At 45.5% G+C, this 16,726-nt stretch overlaps 1 protein-coding gene across 4 annotated transcripts in view; it reads left to right on the top strand.

Annotated features, from left to right (window-relative positions):
* Positions 1-16,726, top strand: part of dpp6a (dipeptidyl-peptidase 6a) — an 828,704-nt gene that overhangs the window by 731,227 nt on the left and 80,751 nt on the right. For all 4 annotated transcript variants that reach the window (XR_011593400.1, XM_070881647.1, XM_070881648.1 and 1 more), the window contains one exon: positions 13,122-13,169. Coding sequence is in view for 3 of the 4 variants with exons in the window: in XM_070881647.1 (XP_070737748.1) it covers positions 13,122-13,169 (48 nt within the window). In the remaining variant the exon portion in view is untranslated. The remainder of the gene's footprint in view (positions 1-13,121; positions 13,170-16,726) is intronic.

Here is a 16,726-nt window from a genome sequence, read left to right as displayed (position 1 = left end):
GAAAATTGAGTAGGGTTATTTTTTATTTATGCATTCATGGGATGTGGGCGTCACTGTCAAGGCCGGTATTTATTGCCCAGCCCTAATTGCCCTCGAGAAGGTGGTGGTGAGCCACATTCTTGAACTGCTGTTCTTTGTAGGTTTGGTACAACTGAGTGGCTTGCTGAGCCATTTCAGAGAGCAATTAAGAGTCAACCACATTGCTGTGGGTCTGGAGTCACATTTCAGCCAAACCAGGTTAGGATGGCAGATTTCCTTCCTTAAAGGGACATTAGTGAAACAGATGTTTTTTCAGACAATCCAGTAGTTTCACGATCACCAGATTAAGTTAATTAACTGAATTTAAATTCCCCAGCTGCCGTGGTGGGATTTGAGCTCATGTTTCCAGATCATTAGTCCAGGCATCTGAATTACTGGTCCAGTAGCATAACTACTGTGCTACCGTTGCCTGTAGAGGTAAACAAAGGAGATTGAAGTCAGCAGAGTGGAGAGCGCACACTGGTATGTAAAAGGGTAACTATGGGGGTGGAAATCTGTCATCTGCGAATTTTGCATGGAGCACGTCCCAACCAGGAGACCGAGACTCACCTGAAACTGGGCTTCGGGCCTCAACCCAACTTTGCTTGATTTTAGTGCTCCTGTCACTGTGATACTTTTACAGAAACCACTAACAACACCGAGGTTTTAATAACAAAAGGTCATGTGGCAAAGTCAAGATAGCTCCTGAACAGAAACTGTCATCATGTGACTTTACCACATGACCTTTTATTATTAAAACCTCAGTAGTTGCATTACACCACTAGCCCACTAGGTGGAGCTCTATCACAGTTAAGCCTCCACATGCAGCTCGCCCATTTTGCCGGCATGGATGTGGGGCTGCTTGCCTCGCGTATATCCCACCACGGTGTGGGGGGGGGGGGGTTAGCGGCATCAGGGGAGAGCCAATAATGTGAAGCCAGGGGAGCCTTCCTCCTCCTCCTGGATCCACAGCAACATTTTTTTCAAAAAGAAATGTTAAGAAAACAGACCTATTGTAAGCAGCCACTGAAGAATCCTGAGTGAGGCAGGCCCAATCTTTGCCCCGCCCATCACAGACTAATTTCTGTAAGGAGAGGGGGAGGGGCTAAAATAGCCATTGGACCCCTCACTTACGTATGCAATAGACCTAATGCCCGCTTTAGGCGGCCGCCATTGTGGTTTGAAGAATGACTCGCTCCAGTTTTGGGTCGGGCATCTTTCTGCCGTCCTTGGGGCGTTGCATGTTGGTCCCATTTGTTGCAATGGACACAGCAAGGTCCAATTTCTACCCTATGTGTCTTGTCTTGAGTGGTGTCATTGTGCCCGAATCTTACCAGCACGCACTTTCCACAATGTCATAGCATCATCATCATCATCATCATCATCATTGGCAGTCCCTCGAAATCGAGGAAGACTTGCTTCCACTCTAAAAGTGAGTTCTCAGGTGACGGTACAGTCCATAAGGAAATTACAGTCTCAGTCACAGGTGGGACAGTCAGTGGTTGAAGGAAAGGGGGGTGGGGAGCCTGGTTTGCCGCACGTTCCTTCTGCTGCCTGCGCTTGTTTTCTGCATGTTCTCGGCGACGAGACTCAAGGTGCTCAGCGCCCTCCCGGATGCTCTTCCTCCACTTAGGGCGGTGTTTGGCCAGGGACTTCCAGGTGTCGGTGGGGATGTTGCACTTAATCAAGGAGGCTTTGAGGGCATCCTTGAAACATTTCCTCTGCCCACCAGAGGCTCGCCTGCCGTGTAGGAGTTCCGAATAGAGCGCTTGCTTTGGGAGTCTCGTGTCGGGCATGCGGACAATATGGCCCGCCCAACAGAGCTGGTCGAGTGTGGTCAGTGCTTGGATGCTGGGGTTGTTGGCCTGATCAAGAACACTGATGTTGGTGTGTCTATCCTCCCGGGGGATTTGCAGGATCCATTTGCAGAATGCCATAGCACTAATTTGCTGGCACTGCTACAAATTCCATCAGCACAAATCCTTGATGCTAATCTTCCAATTTCCAATGAATGCAAACTAGACTCAAACTTTGAAACAACTGTCACAGCAGCAACGCCGAAGGAGTGAAGTTGGTCTGTATTTTCGGTCTGTATAATGGTGAGAGACAGGGGAGTTGTGGAGGACCAAAGGCAGGTCGGCGCCCCTGTACACAAACCACGAGAAGTTCACGCACAGGTGCAAAAAGGCTAATGGAATGATGGCCTTTTTCTCAAAAGTGAGGAAGTGATGCTTCAGGTGTACAGAGCCTTGGTCAGACAAAATTATAGGATCATAGAATAGTACAGCACAGAAGGAGGCCATTCGGCCCATCGAGTCTGCGCCGGTACTTTCGAAGAGCAGTCCAGTTAGTCCCGCAACCCCTGTTCATTTCTCATATCTTTGCAAGTTTTTCAAGTATTTATCAAATTCCCTTTTCAAGGCTGCTATTGAATCTGTACCCACCACCCTATCAGGCAGTGCATTCCAAATCCTAACCACTCGTTGCCTCAAAATGTTTTTCCTCATGTCGCCTCTGGTTCTTTAACCAATCACCTTAAATCTGTGCCCTCTCATCATCGACCCTTTAGCCATTGAAAACAGCTTCTCCTAATTTACTTTATCTAACCTGGAGTACAACAGTGTTCAGTTTTGCGCACCGAATGTCAGAAAAGATCTATTGGCCGTGGAAGGGGTACAGTGCAGATCCACCAAAATTACACAAGGATTCAGTAATGAGGACATCTTGCATAAACGTCGCACGTATTCCTTGAGTTTGGAAGGTTGAGGGGTACTCTATCAAACTGTTTAAAATAATTAAGGTACTTGATAAGGTAGATACAGGCAAACTATTTTCTCTTGTGGGGGAATCTTAAAATTAGAGCTAAGCCATTCAGGAGTGAAATCAGGAAGCACTTTATCACATGAAAGAGTAGTGGAAATCTGGAACTCGCTCTCCAAAAGTCTGAATTTGCTCAATTGAAATTTGATGAGCCATGGGATGAGGAAACGGGCTTTGTGGAAGGAGGAGAGGTCAAATAGGGCAGAATGACCACAGCCATTGCGCACACCACATGCTCGCCAGAGACTCCGCCGTTGAGTGGGGCCAGCGGCCGGAGGGGGAGGCCAGAACGTCAATGGTGGAATGAAAGCCAGTAAGTCGCCGGAGAGTTGAAGGCCACGATATCGACGGTGGAGTGAAGGCCCGAACGTCGCCGGAGGGAAGGCTCACGCGTGAAGTAGGCCCAAACCTGTAGTTGAAGCTGGTCAGAGGCTCACCGCCGTTGAGATCGCCGGGAGTCGGTTGGAGCACCTGAGTAGGCCAGTGGGGAGCGAGAAGCGAGGGTCCAGTTGGAGGGCCCTTGATAGCAGGGAGGTCGATCTGGAAGGTAAGTCGAGATTGAGGAGTGGGGGATGGACAGTGGGCTCTTGCAGCATGGGTTTTAGGGGTCGGGAAAATATTTTGGGGTCGAAGTTAGGGCCAGAGATGTCTTAGACAGTGGGAGGGGTGAAGGTTGAGGGGGAGAGAGGTGAAGGATGGCAGCAGATGGCCAGAGGAAGGTTTGTTTGGGGAGAGCTCCCTAGGGAGCCATCTAGATAAGAGAAGACTTAGATTTGGAGGAGTTTCCATGAATTTAACAATCAAGAGCTCTAAATAAGTGAACTTGACAGTATCGATGCCTGAGGACAAAAAGGCTATTTTCTTGACATCGCACTGAGGGCCAGAGTGACCTCTAAATTGGTTAAGTCATGTTACAAAAACAGTAAAGCGATAGAGTTGAAGGATCCCTTCACCGTCATGACCAGTTTGTGTTAGTGTTGAGGTGAGAAATGTGGCTGGTGCAGTCTGCTGGACAAATTACTTGATCCCTCTGAACCATCAGCCATGGTTTATAGATTCGCTGCTTGCTGTCTTTTCACTTGCACTGTTGTCTCGGTTAAAATATCTGATGACTGTGGGTCTGTAATTAGTGAGGGAATTCTCAGCAGTAATTGCTATCCTGCTGGAAACAAAATTCTATTCCTTTAAATGAAGCTGGTTTCTTTTAGTTACAGATGTTTAACCTCAAACAGTTTCATAATTGAAATCATTGTGAGTCATTACCCAGTTGGTGCTTCTCCTCGTATTTTGACTATGAATTGGCTCAATCAAGGGGAGGCATGAACCTAATGTTATAATTATGTGTGGATTGTACAACATAAATTCTTAGGTGCCCTTGTTATCCTTATTTCTTTTACTGGTGGGATCGGTTCACGTGTCTGTAATTCGGTCACAACCAAAATATCCCCTGCAGCTTCCGGACCTCAGGCCGGGCTTTTGCCAATCTATAAACACATAGAGGCCCTGAGTTTGCAGTCAGAGGCATGCCAGAAGAATACGCCTCCAAACCAGAAAACAAAAATCCGAACGTAGCTGGTGTCTCCCGGAGCTTTCGGGTCCTAGGCCTGCAGGCGTATGCCTCACAATTTGAAGGTAAAGATGGAAGCAGTAGCGGGACATTTGGAAAAGCATAACTCAATCAAGCAGAGTCAGCATGGTTTTATGAAAGGGAAATCGTGTTTGACAAATTTGCTGGAGTTCTTTGAGGATGTGAAGAGCAGGGTGGATAAGGGGAGGGTCAGTGGATGTGGTGTATTTGGATTTCCAGAAGGCATTTGATAAGGTGCCACATAAAAGGTTACTGCACAAGATAAAAGTTCACGGGGTTGGGGATAATATATCAGCACGGATAGCGGATAGGCTAATTAACAGAAAACAGAGAGTTGGGATAAATGGGTAATTTTCCAGTTGGCAAACAATAGCTAGTGAGGTGCCGCAGGGATCAGTGCTGGGGCCTCAACTATTTACAATCTATATTAATGACTTGGATGAAGGGACCGAGTGTAATGCAGCCAAGTTTGCGGATGATACAAAGATGGGAGGGAAAGCAAATTGTGAGGAGGACACAAAAAATCCGCAGAGGGATACAGACAGGCTAAGTGAGTGGGCAAAAATTTGGCAGATGGAGTATAATGTAGGAAAATGTGAGGTTATCCACTTTGGTAGAAAAAATAGAAAAGCAAATTTTAATTTAAATGGACAAAAATTGCAAAGTGTTGCAGTACAGAGGGATCTGGGGGTCCTTGTGCATGAAACACAAAAAGTTAGTATGCGGGTACAGCAAGTAATCAGGAAGGCAAATGGAATGTTGGCCTTTATTGCAAGGGGGATAGAGTATAAAAGCAGAGAAGTCCTGCTACAACTGTACAGGGTATTGATGAGACCACACCTAAAGTACTGCATACAGTTTTGGTCTCCGATATACTTGCATTGGAGGCTGTTCAGAGAAGATTCACTAGGTTGATTCCGGACATGAGGGGTTGACTTATGAGGAAAGGTTGAGTAGGTTGGGCCTCTACACATTGGAGTTCAGAAGAATGAGAGGTGATTTTATCGAAACATATAAGATAATGAGGGGGCTCCACAAGGTGGATGCAGAGAGGATGTTTCCACTCATAGGGGAAACTAAAATTAGGGGACATAGTCTCAGAATAAGGGGCTGCCCATTTAAAACTGAAATGAGGAGGAATTTTTCAGATGGTTGTAAATCTGTGGAATTCTCTGCCCCATAGAGCTGTGGAGGCTGGGTCATTGAATATATTTAAGGTGGAGATCAACAGATTTTTGAGCGATAAGGGAGTAAAGGGTTATGGGGAGCGGGCAGGGAAGTGGAGCTGAGTCCATGATCAGATCAGCCATTGTAAAGTCCTTACTCTACAGCATGAAACCACACGAGGCACATTCCGGGGACAAAGTCACTCTGTGACCTTAACTCTTTATTCACAGGACTCCAAAGACGATGACCCTGCATGGGACCTCCCTTTTGGATTGTTGTAAAAACCCAAGTGGTTGACAAATGCCCTTCAGGGAAGAGAGCTTCCCACTCCTGGCTTACAGTATTGCAACACCAGACAGCTTTGGGCGGGCGGTTTTGTGTGTGATATCTAATTTGCTTTTCTAGTCACTCTACGGCATTTTCTTCCCCATCCAACTCACCTAATGGCTCACATAACCTTCATATCTTGTCCGGGCCATGTGCGTATATATTGAGCCAAAATTATCTGTGGCATTTTGTGATTTATTTCCAAAGAATGTCTGATACCCTGAGATTTAAAAAAACTACAGGTTTCATAACTGAGATGCAGATTCAGATTGTTATTGATTACTTTTTCCATGGCAAAGACAGCAGGATTTATTGATGGGATGTTGATATAAACCGATTGATTTGTGGCTTAGAAGATGGAGTATTAGTGTTGACTAGTTCAGTGAATAAGATTAAATCTCCACGTTAATAAAAACAAGATTTATGCAACGGAGAACCACAAATCCAAAAACAGGAGACTGATTGGAGCAGCCAGTGCTTGCAATCTGTGCATTTTAAAATTAAGAACATGCTTGTTGAGCAATAGTTCTTCACCAATCAGCAAAATAGAAGTGTAATGTCTATACTTGGCCTGAATTCCCTTGAGTAGTGGAAAATTGAGCATTGATCTGATTGTGGTGCTTAAAATTATAAAAAGGGTTTGTTAGAATAGATACAGAGAAATGATTTCCTCAGGTTGGGGGAATACAGAACAGTGGCAGAGGGAGGGTGAACAGCCAGTTGTCGTGGTGCATATAGGTACCAACGATATAGGTAAAAAACAGGATGAGGTCCTATAAGCTGAATTTAGGGAGCTAGGAGTTAAATTAAAAAGTAGGACTTCAAAGGTAGTAATCTCAGGATTGCTACCAGTGTCATGTGCGAGTCAGAGTAGGAATTGCAGGATAGCTCAGATGAATACGTGGCTTGAGGAGTGGTGCAGAAGCGAGAGATTCAAATTCCTAGGACATTGGACCCGGTTCTGGGGGAGGTGGGACCAGTACAAATCAGACGGCCTGCACCTGGGCAGGACCGGAACCAATGTCCTAGGAGAATTGTTAGCTAGTGCTGTTGGGGAGGGGTTAAACTAATATGGCAGGGGGATGGGAACCTATGCAGGGAGACAGCGGGAACTAGAATGGGGGAAGGAGCAAAAGATAGAAAGAAGAAAAGGTAAAGTGGAGGGCAGAGAAACCTAAGGCAAAAATCAAAAAGGGCCACAATACAGCAAAAGTCTAAAGGGATAAAGTGTGTTAAATAGACAAGCCTGAAGGCTCTGTGCCTCAATGCGAGGAGTATTCGTAATAAGGTGGACGAATTAACTGCGCAGGCAGCTATTAACGAATATGATATAATTGGGATTACGGAGACATGACTCCAGGATAACCAAGGCTGGGAACTCAACATCCAGGGTATTCAACATTCAGGAAGGATAGACAGAAAGGAAAAGGAGGTGAGGTAGCGTTGCTGGTTAAAGAAGAAATTAACACAATAGTAAGGAAGGACATTAGTGTGGATGATGTGGAATCTGTATGGGTAGAACTGCGGAATACCAAAGGGCAGAAAACGCTAATGTGAGTTGTGTACAGACCACCAAACAGTAGTAGTGAGGTTGGGGACGCATCAAACAAGAAATTAGGGATGCGTGCAATAAAGGTGCAGCAGTTATCATGGATGACTTTAATCTACATATCGATTGGGCTAACCAAACTGGTATCAGTAAGGTGGAGGAGGATTTCCTGGAGTGTATTAGGGATGGTTTTCTAGACCAATATGTCGAGGAACCAACTAGAGGGCTGGCCATCCTAGACTGGGTTATATGTAACGAGAAAGGACTAATTAGCAATCTTGTGCGAGGCCCCTTGGGGAAAAGTGGCCATAATATGGTAGAATTCTTTATTAAGATGGAGAGTGACATATTTAATTCAGAGACTAGGGTCCTAAACTTAAGGAAAGATAACTTTGATGGTATGAGACGAATTGGCTAGAATAGACTGGCAAATGACCCTTAAAGGGTTGACGGTGGAAAGGCAATGACAAACATTTAAAGATCACATGGATGAACTTCAACAATTGTACATCCCTGTCTGGAGTAAAAATAAAATGGGGAAGGTGGCTCAACCGTGGCTAACAAGAGAAATTAGGGATAGTGTTAAATCCAAGGAATAAGCATATAAATTGGCCAGAAAAAGAGCAAACCTGATGACTGTGAGAAATTTAGAATTCAGCAGAGGAGGACAAAGGGTTTAATTAGGAGGGGGAAAATAGAATATGAGAGGAAGCTTGCTGGGAACATAAAAATTGACTGCAAAAGCTTCTATAGATATGTGAAGAGAAAAAGATTAGTGAAGACAAACATAGGTCCCTTGCAGTCAGAATCAGGTGAATTTATAAAAGCGAACAAAGAAATGGCAGACCAATTGAACAAATACTTTGGTTCTGTCTTCACGAAGGAAGACACAAATAACGTTCCGGAAATACTAGGGGACCGAGGGTCTAGTGAGAAGGAGGAACTGAAGGAAATCCTTATTAGTCAGGAAATTGTGTTAGGGAAATTGATGGGATTGAAGGCCGATAAATCCCCGGGGCCTGATAGTCTGCATCCCTGTGTACTTAAGGAAGTGGCCCTAGAAATAGTGGATGCATTGGTGAGCATTTTACAACAGTCTATCAACTCTGGATCAGTTCCTATGGACTGGAGGGTAGTTAATGTAACAGCACTTTTAAAAAAGGAGGGAGAGAGAAAACGGGGAATTATAGGTTAGCTTAACATCCGTAGTGGGGAAAATGTTGGAATCAATTATTAAAGATGAAATAGCAGCGCATTTGGAAAGCAATGACAGGATCAGTCCAAGTCAGCATGCATTTATGAAAGGGAAATCATGCTTGACAAATCTTCTAGAATTTTTTGAGGATGTAACTAGGAGAGTGGATAAGGGAGAACCAGTGGATGTGGTGTATTTGGACTTTCAAAAGGCTTTTGACAAGGTCCCACATGAGATTGGTGTGCAAAATTAAAGCACATGGTATTGGGGGTAATGTATTGACGCAGATAGAGAACTGGTTGGCAGACAGGAAGTAGAGAATCGGGATAAACGGGTCCTTTTCAGAATGGCAGGCAATGACTAGTGGAGTGCCGCAGAGCTCAGTGCTGGGACCCCAGCTATTTACAATACACATCAGTGATTTAGAAGAAGGAATTGAGAATAATTTCTGCTCCACTCGAGCCTCCTCCCGTCTTTCCTCATCTAAATCTATCCGCACAACCCTCTATTGCCTTCTCCCTCATATGCTTGTCTAGTCTCCTCTTAAATGCATCTATACTATTCGCTTCAACCGCTCCCTGTGGTAGCAAGTTCCACGTTCTCACCACTCTTTGAGTAAAGAAGTTTTTTCTGAATTCCCTATTGGATTTCTTGGTAACTATCTTATGTTGATGGCCTCTAGTTATGTTCTTCCCCACAAGTGGAAACACTCTCTCTGTATCCACTCTATCAAAACCTTTCATAATTTTAAAGACCTCTATTAGGTCACCCCTCAGCCTTCTTTTTTCAAGAGGAAAGAAATCCAGCCTGTTCATCCTTTCCTGATATGTATACCCTCACATTTCTGGTATCATCCTTGTAAATCTTCTCTGCAGCCTCTCCAGTGCCTCTATATCCGTTGTATAATACTGGGTCCAGTAACCGAGTGGTTATGATACTGGACCAGCAGACCAGAGGTTGGGAGTTGAAAAACCTACCATGGCAAGTTCATTCTGGTAATGTGACTGCAGTCTCAAAAAACATCGTTTTCTCTTAATGCCCTTTGGATAAATGCTGACTTTCTAGTGTTGCCCACATCGCATGAACGAATGTAATAAATTACCCTTGCTGGTGCTTTCCCCCAACCCCATCTGTTACTCTCCATTTGGTGCCATGGCTTCAAGCAGTCGCAAGGTTCTAATATATGACAAGAGCGGCAACTTGAATGTGCTTGAGTGTACGTGGGTTATACAACCTTGCGGGCCATCGAGAAACTGCATGTGAATGTGATTACTTGAAAGCTTTTCATTCTGATCTAAGTGATGCCAGTGTGGACGCATCATGGAATAGCACAAGATTCCTGTTGATACAAAGGGGTGGGTTTAGGCCAGAAGCCTAAGAGTGGGTTGCTATAACTTTTGAGGCTGCAATTATGATCATTCTACAGTGAAGTCTGCTTGCTTCTGAAGCCCTGAAGTACATTCCTAGTTCTTATCAGCGAAGTATTTATTTGTGTCCTATCAGAAGCTTGCAATTGTTGGAGCTTCCATTCCAGAATAGCTCAATGGTGCATTGACAAAGCATTAACTTTACCAGTCAGCATCTTGGAAAGGCAACGAGGCCAAAACTGCTCTGTCCTTCTGGTGCACTCCTGTCATAAGGCGCTGGAGGGGTTGAAGAACACATATGCTGGGAACCAGGCTTTCGCTGGAGTTTGCAATGGTCTTTATTGGAAGCAGGGCCTCCCCCCAGCCCAAACTCGACCACTGTCATGGATGGGCTGGGACATCCACCATGGGAGAGCCCTGGCCTAGGTGTAGATCGGAGGAACATCAGTCGCCGGTACAGCCAGTGACAAGAGACCCACGGGACCTGAGAATTGACAGACTGTGAAGCCCACGTGGAAGTGCCTAGCAATTTCAAATATATATATTTTAGTCCCCTTATAAAGGGAAATCCTGGTACTGTCACCAATAGGGCCTTGGCAACCTCTCCTGACCTCGTTCAACTCCACCGGCATTACTGGCCTCCAACGGCGGGCAAGGCTCGAGACGTACCCATAAAGATGGAGGTGTCCACTGGGCCTATTTAACTTAGGTGACCCCCACCCCCCCTCCTGCCACTGATCCCGAATGCTGTGGTAGAGTCAGCGCTAGAAGTTGCCAGTGAGTGCAATCACAATGTAATTACCAGGACCATGGTCTGAACATTTGCCATTACAATGTGATCTTTTACCTGTATTGACATGGGTCGCATTGGGTGACTACTTTAATATTGATGACCTCTGACCTTGTCTGACATAGACATTCTCATGTAATTCATCCTATTATCTAAATTGCTTAAGTTAAAGGTTGGCTGAACTGGATCCTGTGTTAGGTGCCAAGATTCTTCATATTAATTTCTCCCAACAGTTAAAATCTGTCATTTCCTTCAGCGTTAATGACAGCGGCAGTTTATTTATTTAAAGGGAAACCATCTTCCTGATTAAAAATAAATCTTTCGACAGGAGAGGTCAGCATCGATCTTGCCTTATTGATGTGCTTCAGCACTATTTAGATCATTGCGATGGGTTTGTGAAGAAATGGAAAAAAAGGGTCAGTCAAACACTCTTCTGAAGTATTTCCCTTTCATGAACAAAGTCACAAAAGTGATGCTTTCTAATCTGAGCGAGTGGTACACCGGGCAGTTTTCCAGTGGCCCAACACCAGCCCGCCTCACCCACAGCCTCCTTGGGCCCCACCTCTGCCCTAGAGAACGAACTGGAGTATCATCAGACAATTGGGATAACTGGACCTTCACATTGTCCGTACAGTACATACTGCCCAAATCTCACTCAATGCCCAAGGATCACATCACCTTTCTGAGGCGCTTAAGTTAATCATCATCATAGGCAGTCCCTCGAAATTGAGGAAGACTTGCTTCCACTCTAAAAGTGAGTTCTCAGGTGACTGAACAGTCCAATACGGGAATTACAGTCTCTGTCACACATGGGACAGACAGTCATTGGAGGAAAGAGTGGGTTGGTGGGACTGGTTTGCCGCACGCTCCTTCCGCTGCCTGGGCTTGTTTTCTGCATGCTCTAGGTGATGAGACTCGAGGTGCTCAGTACCCTCCCGGATGCTCTTCCTCCCCTTAGGGTGGTCTTTGGCCAGAGATTCCCAGGTGTTGGTGGGAATGTTGCATTTTATCAAGGAGGCTTTGAGGGTGTCCTTGAAACGTTTCCTCTGCTCACCTGGGGCTCGCTTGCCATGTAGGAGTCCCGAGTAGAGCGCTTGCTTTGGGAGTCTTGTGTCAGGCATGCGAACAATGTGGCCCGCCCAACGGGGCTAGTCGAGTGTGGTCAGTGCTTCGATGCTGGGGATGTTGGCCTGATCGAGGACGCTAATGTTGGTGTGTCTGTCCTCTCAGGGGATTTGCAGGATCGTGCGGAGACATGTGATTGTCAGTGTGTAAAGGCTTTGTCCGTTTGTAAGGTTCTCCGTTGTCCATTATTTTAGCAGAGGCCTTAACTAATGTTCCCGCTGTGTGCGGCCGCGCAGTAATCTCAAAGGTCCCGCGCAGGCCGCTCACTGGCTTTTACGTTGTCAATACTGCACATGTGCAGAAATTTAAAGGGACCGTGCATTAAAGGAAACAAATCGCGCAGAACAAAGCTCAGCTCACGGGAGCATTGGCCTTAACCCATTTTAAATAAAAGAGTTATCACCTCTGTCAAAACTGCTGACAAATACATTTTTACATGAAGGTGCCAAATGTTCATATGCTAATGCTCACACAGCATCATTTCAAGGACCGAGAGACTACGCTGATCCAAACCCACTCACAGCATGTATCCAACAAGAGCCACAATCCTCCCCCCCCCGCTCCCAGCAATGGATTCAAGTCCCTTTTTAACCTATAAACCATTAATACATAGCGCTACATAAATGTACAGAACTATATTAAATCCTGAATGTAAGTTACCTGGAATATGCTGGCAGTTGTATAAATTCATCATAGAATCTTACAGCAGAGAAGGTGGCCATTCGGCCCATCAGGCCTGTGCCGGCTAACGCCTAAATCTTAATCTGCCGATGGTATGAAAAGCAATAAGTTAAAAAAAACTTGGCAGAAAACGTATTTGAAGAAATCACAGATACGAAACATTTCAATTGATCAGGTTCTTCTTAAAATCAAGACAGGCCTGGTGAGTGCAATTAAAGACTTAGGCCTCACTTCCCAAAAGACTTTATGACACAAGCAGTTCGTTTTGATCCTTGCTGAGATGTTATTGTTTGTACGAACCATAATTTTAATTGTGGGGTTTGTTATTAAAACTCACCAGAGGGAACATTTGGCTCGTGTTTAATGCAGAAAGCGCTCAGTTGAACCAGTCCAGCCTCGTACTCTGTCATCCTGAGCAATCCCAGTTGACTCCATGTTTTCTCTCTCTCTCTGCCATACATCTGACCTGTTAACTTTCTTCTTTATCTTCTCAGGCCCAGGAGTCCCGAGAGTCACAGTTCACAGCACCAGTGATAGACACAGTAAGTAAGCAACAGTCACCTTGATCTCATGAGATTGCACTGGGCCAATGGGAACTCCTTAGCAAAATACCTCAATCGAGTCAAGCTGCCGACTTTATCTATGTGGCATCAATCAGTAGCCGTGTCCCCCTCACGTACACATACCCTTCCTTTCTTTGGACGCGCACAAAGATCCCTTCTGGCTCGAACGCTGGGTGGCTGAGAGCGCGCCGATGCGAATTAATCTGAAGATTTATCCCCTCAGGCACTCAATGTTGTCAGCAGCTTGTGGCAGAATTTAGCGCAGTTGGAAAAGAGCAGGAATGTATTACACTAAAGAGCTGTGCTGGCGGAGAATTCAGCAGCTAAATTGGTCTAGAAATCCCATCGAGGTCTGAAAAAGGGAAAAAAGATGCGCACTTACCTGTTGCTGCTGCGCCCGTTCAAACTTCCGAGCCTGAGTCCTCTCGTGACTGCATGTGGCAGCACGTGCACGTGGGGACGTGCGCAGACCGGGAGCTGGAGACACATGGCTCTGAGCAGCCAATCAGGTGTAGTATATTTTCATTCATAGTAATAGGAGTTCCCTAAGTCCGGAACTCCTTTTACTATGAATGAGAAACCCCACCAAACACCCAAAACCCAATAAAAAATAGAAAATACACTAGATATTTAAGATTCATTTAAATTAAAGTTCTTATTAAAAAATATATTTTCCCGACTTTTTAAAAAGTTTTTTTAATTATGTCTTAAAATAAACTTACCATAGTGGGGAAGGTTTTTAACAATAAAATGTGTTTCTATAACTTTATTTTAAAATGTTTTTGTGTATTTTTAAACATTTGCGCCTGTAAAAGTAGGCTATATGCCTGCTTTTTCAGGTGCAAGAATTTTGAGGACATTTGCAGGGCAAGATATGCGTAAATATTGGAAATCTTTCCCTGCAAGTGTCCTCGCTCCCGATCTGCGTGAAATCTGTCAAGCCAGAAACTTGACAGATCGAAAAAGCTGGTTTTCAGCACATGCGCATTGCGCGCTGAAAACCGGCTTTTCCGATGGCTTCCCGTGTCCGTAGAAACTTCGTATGGACCCGAGATATCGAAATTTCAGCCCCAATGACATCGCAGTCTCAACACGAACGGCTGAAGAAACAGTAAAATAACACTGGGGTCTCCCGTGACCTGACCCTTTCTGAATTTTCAGGAGTTGATACCAATTTATTTTCTCTGCTCATTCTGAAAGTGCCCCCATCATGCAAATTGGAATGTGGTAGTGAATTTAAATCGCCAAATTCAAAATGGAATTTAACCAGCACAGGAGATGAATGAGAGACAGCATGGTACCAAGGCATGGTGTGTTGAATAAGTCACACGATTTGTGTGTATCTCTTATTTTTTTCCCTACTTCCAATTTTCCCTTTCCTTTGCCCTTCTCCTCCCCTGAAGGTGCTGAATGATGCTGTGGCATTGGTTGATACCAGCCAACCGCCCTCCGGATAGCTCATCAAAGTGGCTGTCCTTTATGTGTGAAAGAATAATAACTTACATTTATATAGTGCCTTTCACGACCACCGGACCTCTCAAGCTAATGAAATACTTTTGGAGTGCAGTCACTGTTGTAATGTGGGAAACGCGGCAGCCAATTTGCGCACAGCAAGCCCCCACAAACAGCAATGTGATAATGACCAGATAATCTGCTTTTGTTATGTTGATTGAAGGATAAATATTGGCCAGGACACTGGGGATAACTCCCCTGCTCTTTTTCAAAATAGTGCTATGGGGTCTTCTACATCCGCACTGAGAGAGCAGGCAGGGCCTTGGTTTAACATCTCAAACGAATGAGGGCACCTCTGACAGTGCAGCACTCCCTCAGCACTGCACTGGAGTGTCAGCCTAGATTAACGTGCTCAACTGCTTGGAGTGGGACCTTGAACCCACAACCTTCTGACTCAGAGGCAAGTGTGCTAGCCACTGAGCCATAGATGACACTGAGGCTAAACACTGAGAGCTGGCAGGAGGATATGGGACTGTGGGGAGGAGAAGGTGAGGGGGCGAACTCCAAATCCAATTCTGTCCCCATCCAGCATTCGTATGCAGACACTTTCTGTCAACAGGTCACCTGGTAGCAGTCAGAAATGTGATCTCCGCCAGATTTTGTTTCCTCCCCAACCTAAAGGCATTGTGACCTGTTGCATTGCCTCTACTCCTACCATGGATAATATAAGTTAATTCAACACAGACCAGACATCAAATCTGGTACATTCACAGTCTGTATGCTTGGCACCACACTAGGTAATGCCTTCACTAATGAAGCTTCGTGCATTCCTGATGTTATTGGAGTTAGCCACAACTCAGTTGGTAATGCTCTCGCCTCTGAGCCACAAGGTTCATGACCCATTTCAGAGACTTGAGCACGCAATCTATGCTGATACTCCATTGCTGGGTTGGAGGTGTTGTTTTTCAGATGAAACGTTCAAGCGAGGCCCTGTCTGCCCTCTCAGGTGGATGTGAAAGATTCCATGGCACTATTTTGAAGAAGAGCAGGGGTGTTCACCCCAGTGTCCTAACCAATATTAGTCCCTCAAACAACATTCACTAAAAACGGATTATCGGGTCAATATCACATTGCTGTTTGTGGGAGCTTGCAGTGCGCAAATTGGCTGCCGTGTATCCTACATTACAACAGCGACTACACTTCAAAACGTAGCTCATTGCCTGTGAAGTCGTGAGGTCATGAAAGGCGCACGTTCTTTCTTGAAGATGTGCACCAACAGTTGCGATGACAGGATGTTGGGATTCAGATCCTATTTCTTCATTAGCACTTCTGTCTCAATACTAATTAGCACTTGATGGATGCCTTAATTTAAAAATTATATTAAATCTTTGGCAGCATAAATAAGGAATTGTGAGAAAGCTGTGAGTGTCCCTGTGAAAAGATATATCCGGCTCTTCTTAAAATAATTTCAGCCGGTTCTATTAATAATTGCTGCCGATCATACCCGCTGATCAAATTGTGCTGCTGAGTCAGAATGCCAGCAAGCGTGCCGACAATGCCACCATGGTATGGTAGCCGTTCCAGCTGTGCTACGGGACCCGGGGGCCTGGACTAATAATCCAGAGAACATGGCCGCAGTTTTCCGGGTTGTCAGCGGGTGGGATCAGTGGCGCGTCAGGTGGGAAAGTGTTATTGTTTACAGCACGCCTGTCCCAATGTCGGGTCTGTCAGCACTGAGCGGACCCAACAGGCAGCGGCGGACAACTCAATTAAACTCATTATAATGTACTTACCTTTCCCTAAACAGGCTTTTTTTTTTAACCTGACTTTTTAAACTTTAACTTCATGGTCACGGGAACCACGATGGCCAGGAGTTTGCTCACCCAGGCGGGTCCGGGGCGAGCGATGTCGGTGATGGGCCGCGGCCCCGTTGCTGGCTCCTTCCCGCTTCGGGCTGGAGTCAAAATTGGTGGGGTTGGGGGTGGGGGGGGACGGTATGGGGGCGGTGGGGTTGGTCAGGCTGCCAGCGGGGACCCGTGGAAATGGCTCACGGCAAGGCAAGTGTAGATTGGAGTGTACATAGG

Source organism: Pristiophorus japonicus, chromosome 5 (assembly GCF_044704955.1).
Source record: "Pristiophorus japonicus isolate sPriJap1 chromosome 5, sPriJap1.hap1, whole genome shotgun sequence".
NCBI classification, from domain to species: Eukaryota; Metazoa; Chordata; class Chondrichthyes; family Pristiophoridae; genus Pristiophorus; species Pristiophorus japonicus.
The sequence above is the reverse complement of the archived record's forward strand: the minus strand, read 5'-3'. Positions and strand labels throughout refer to the sequence as shown.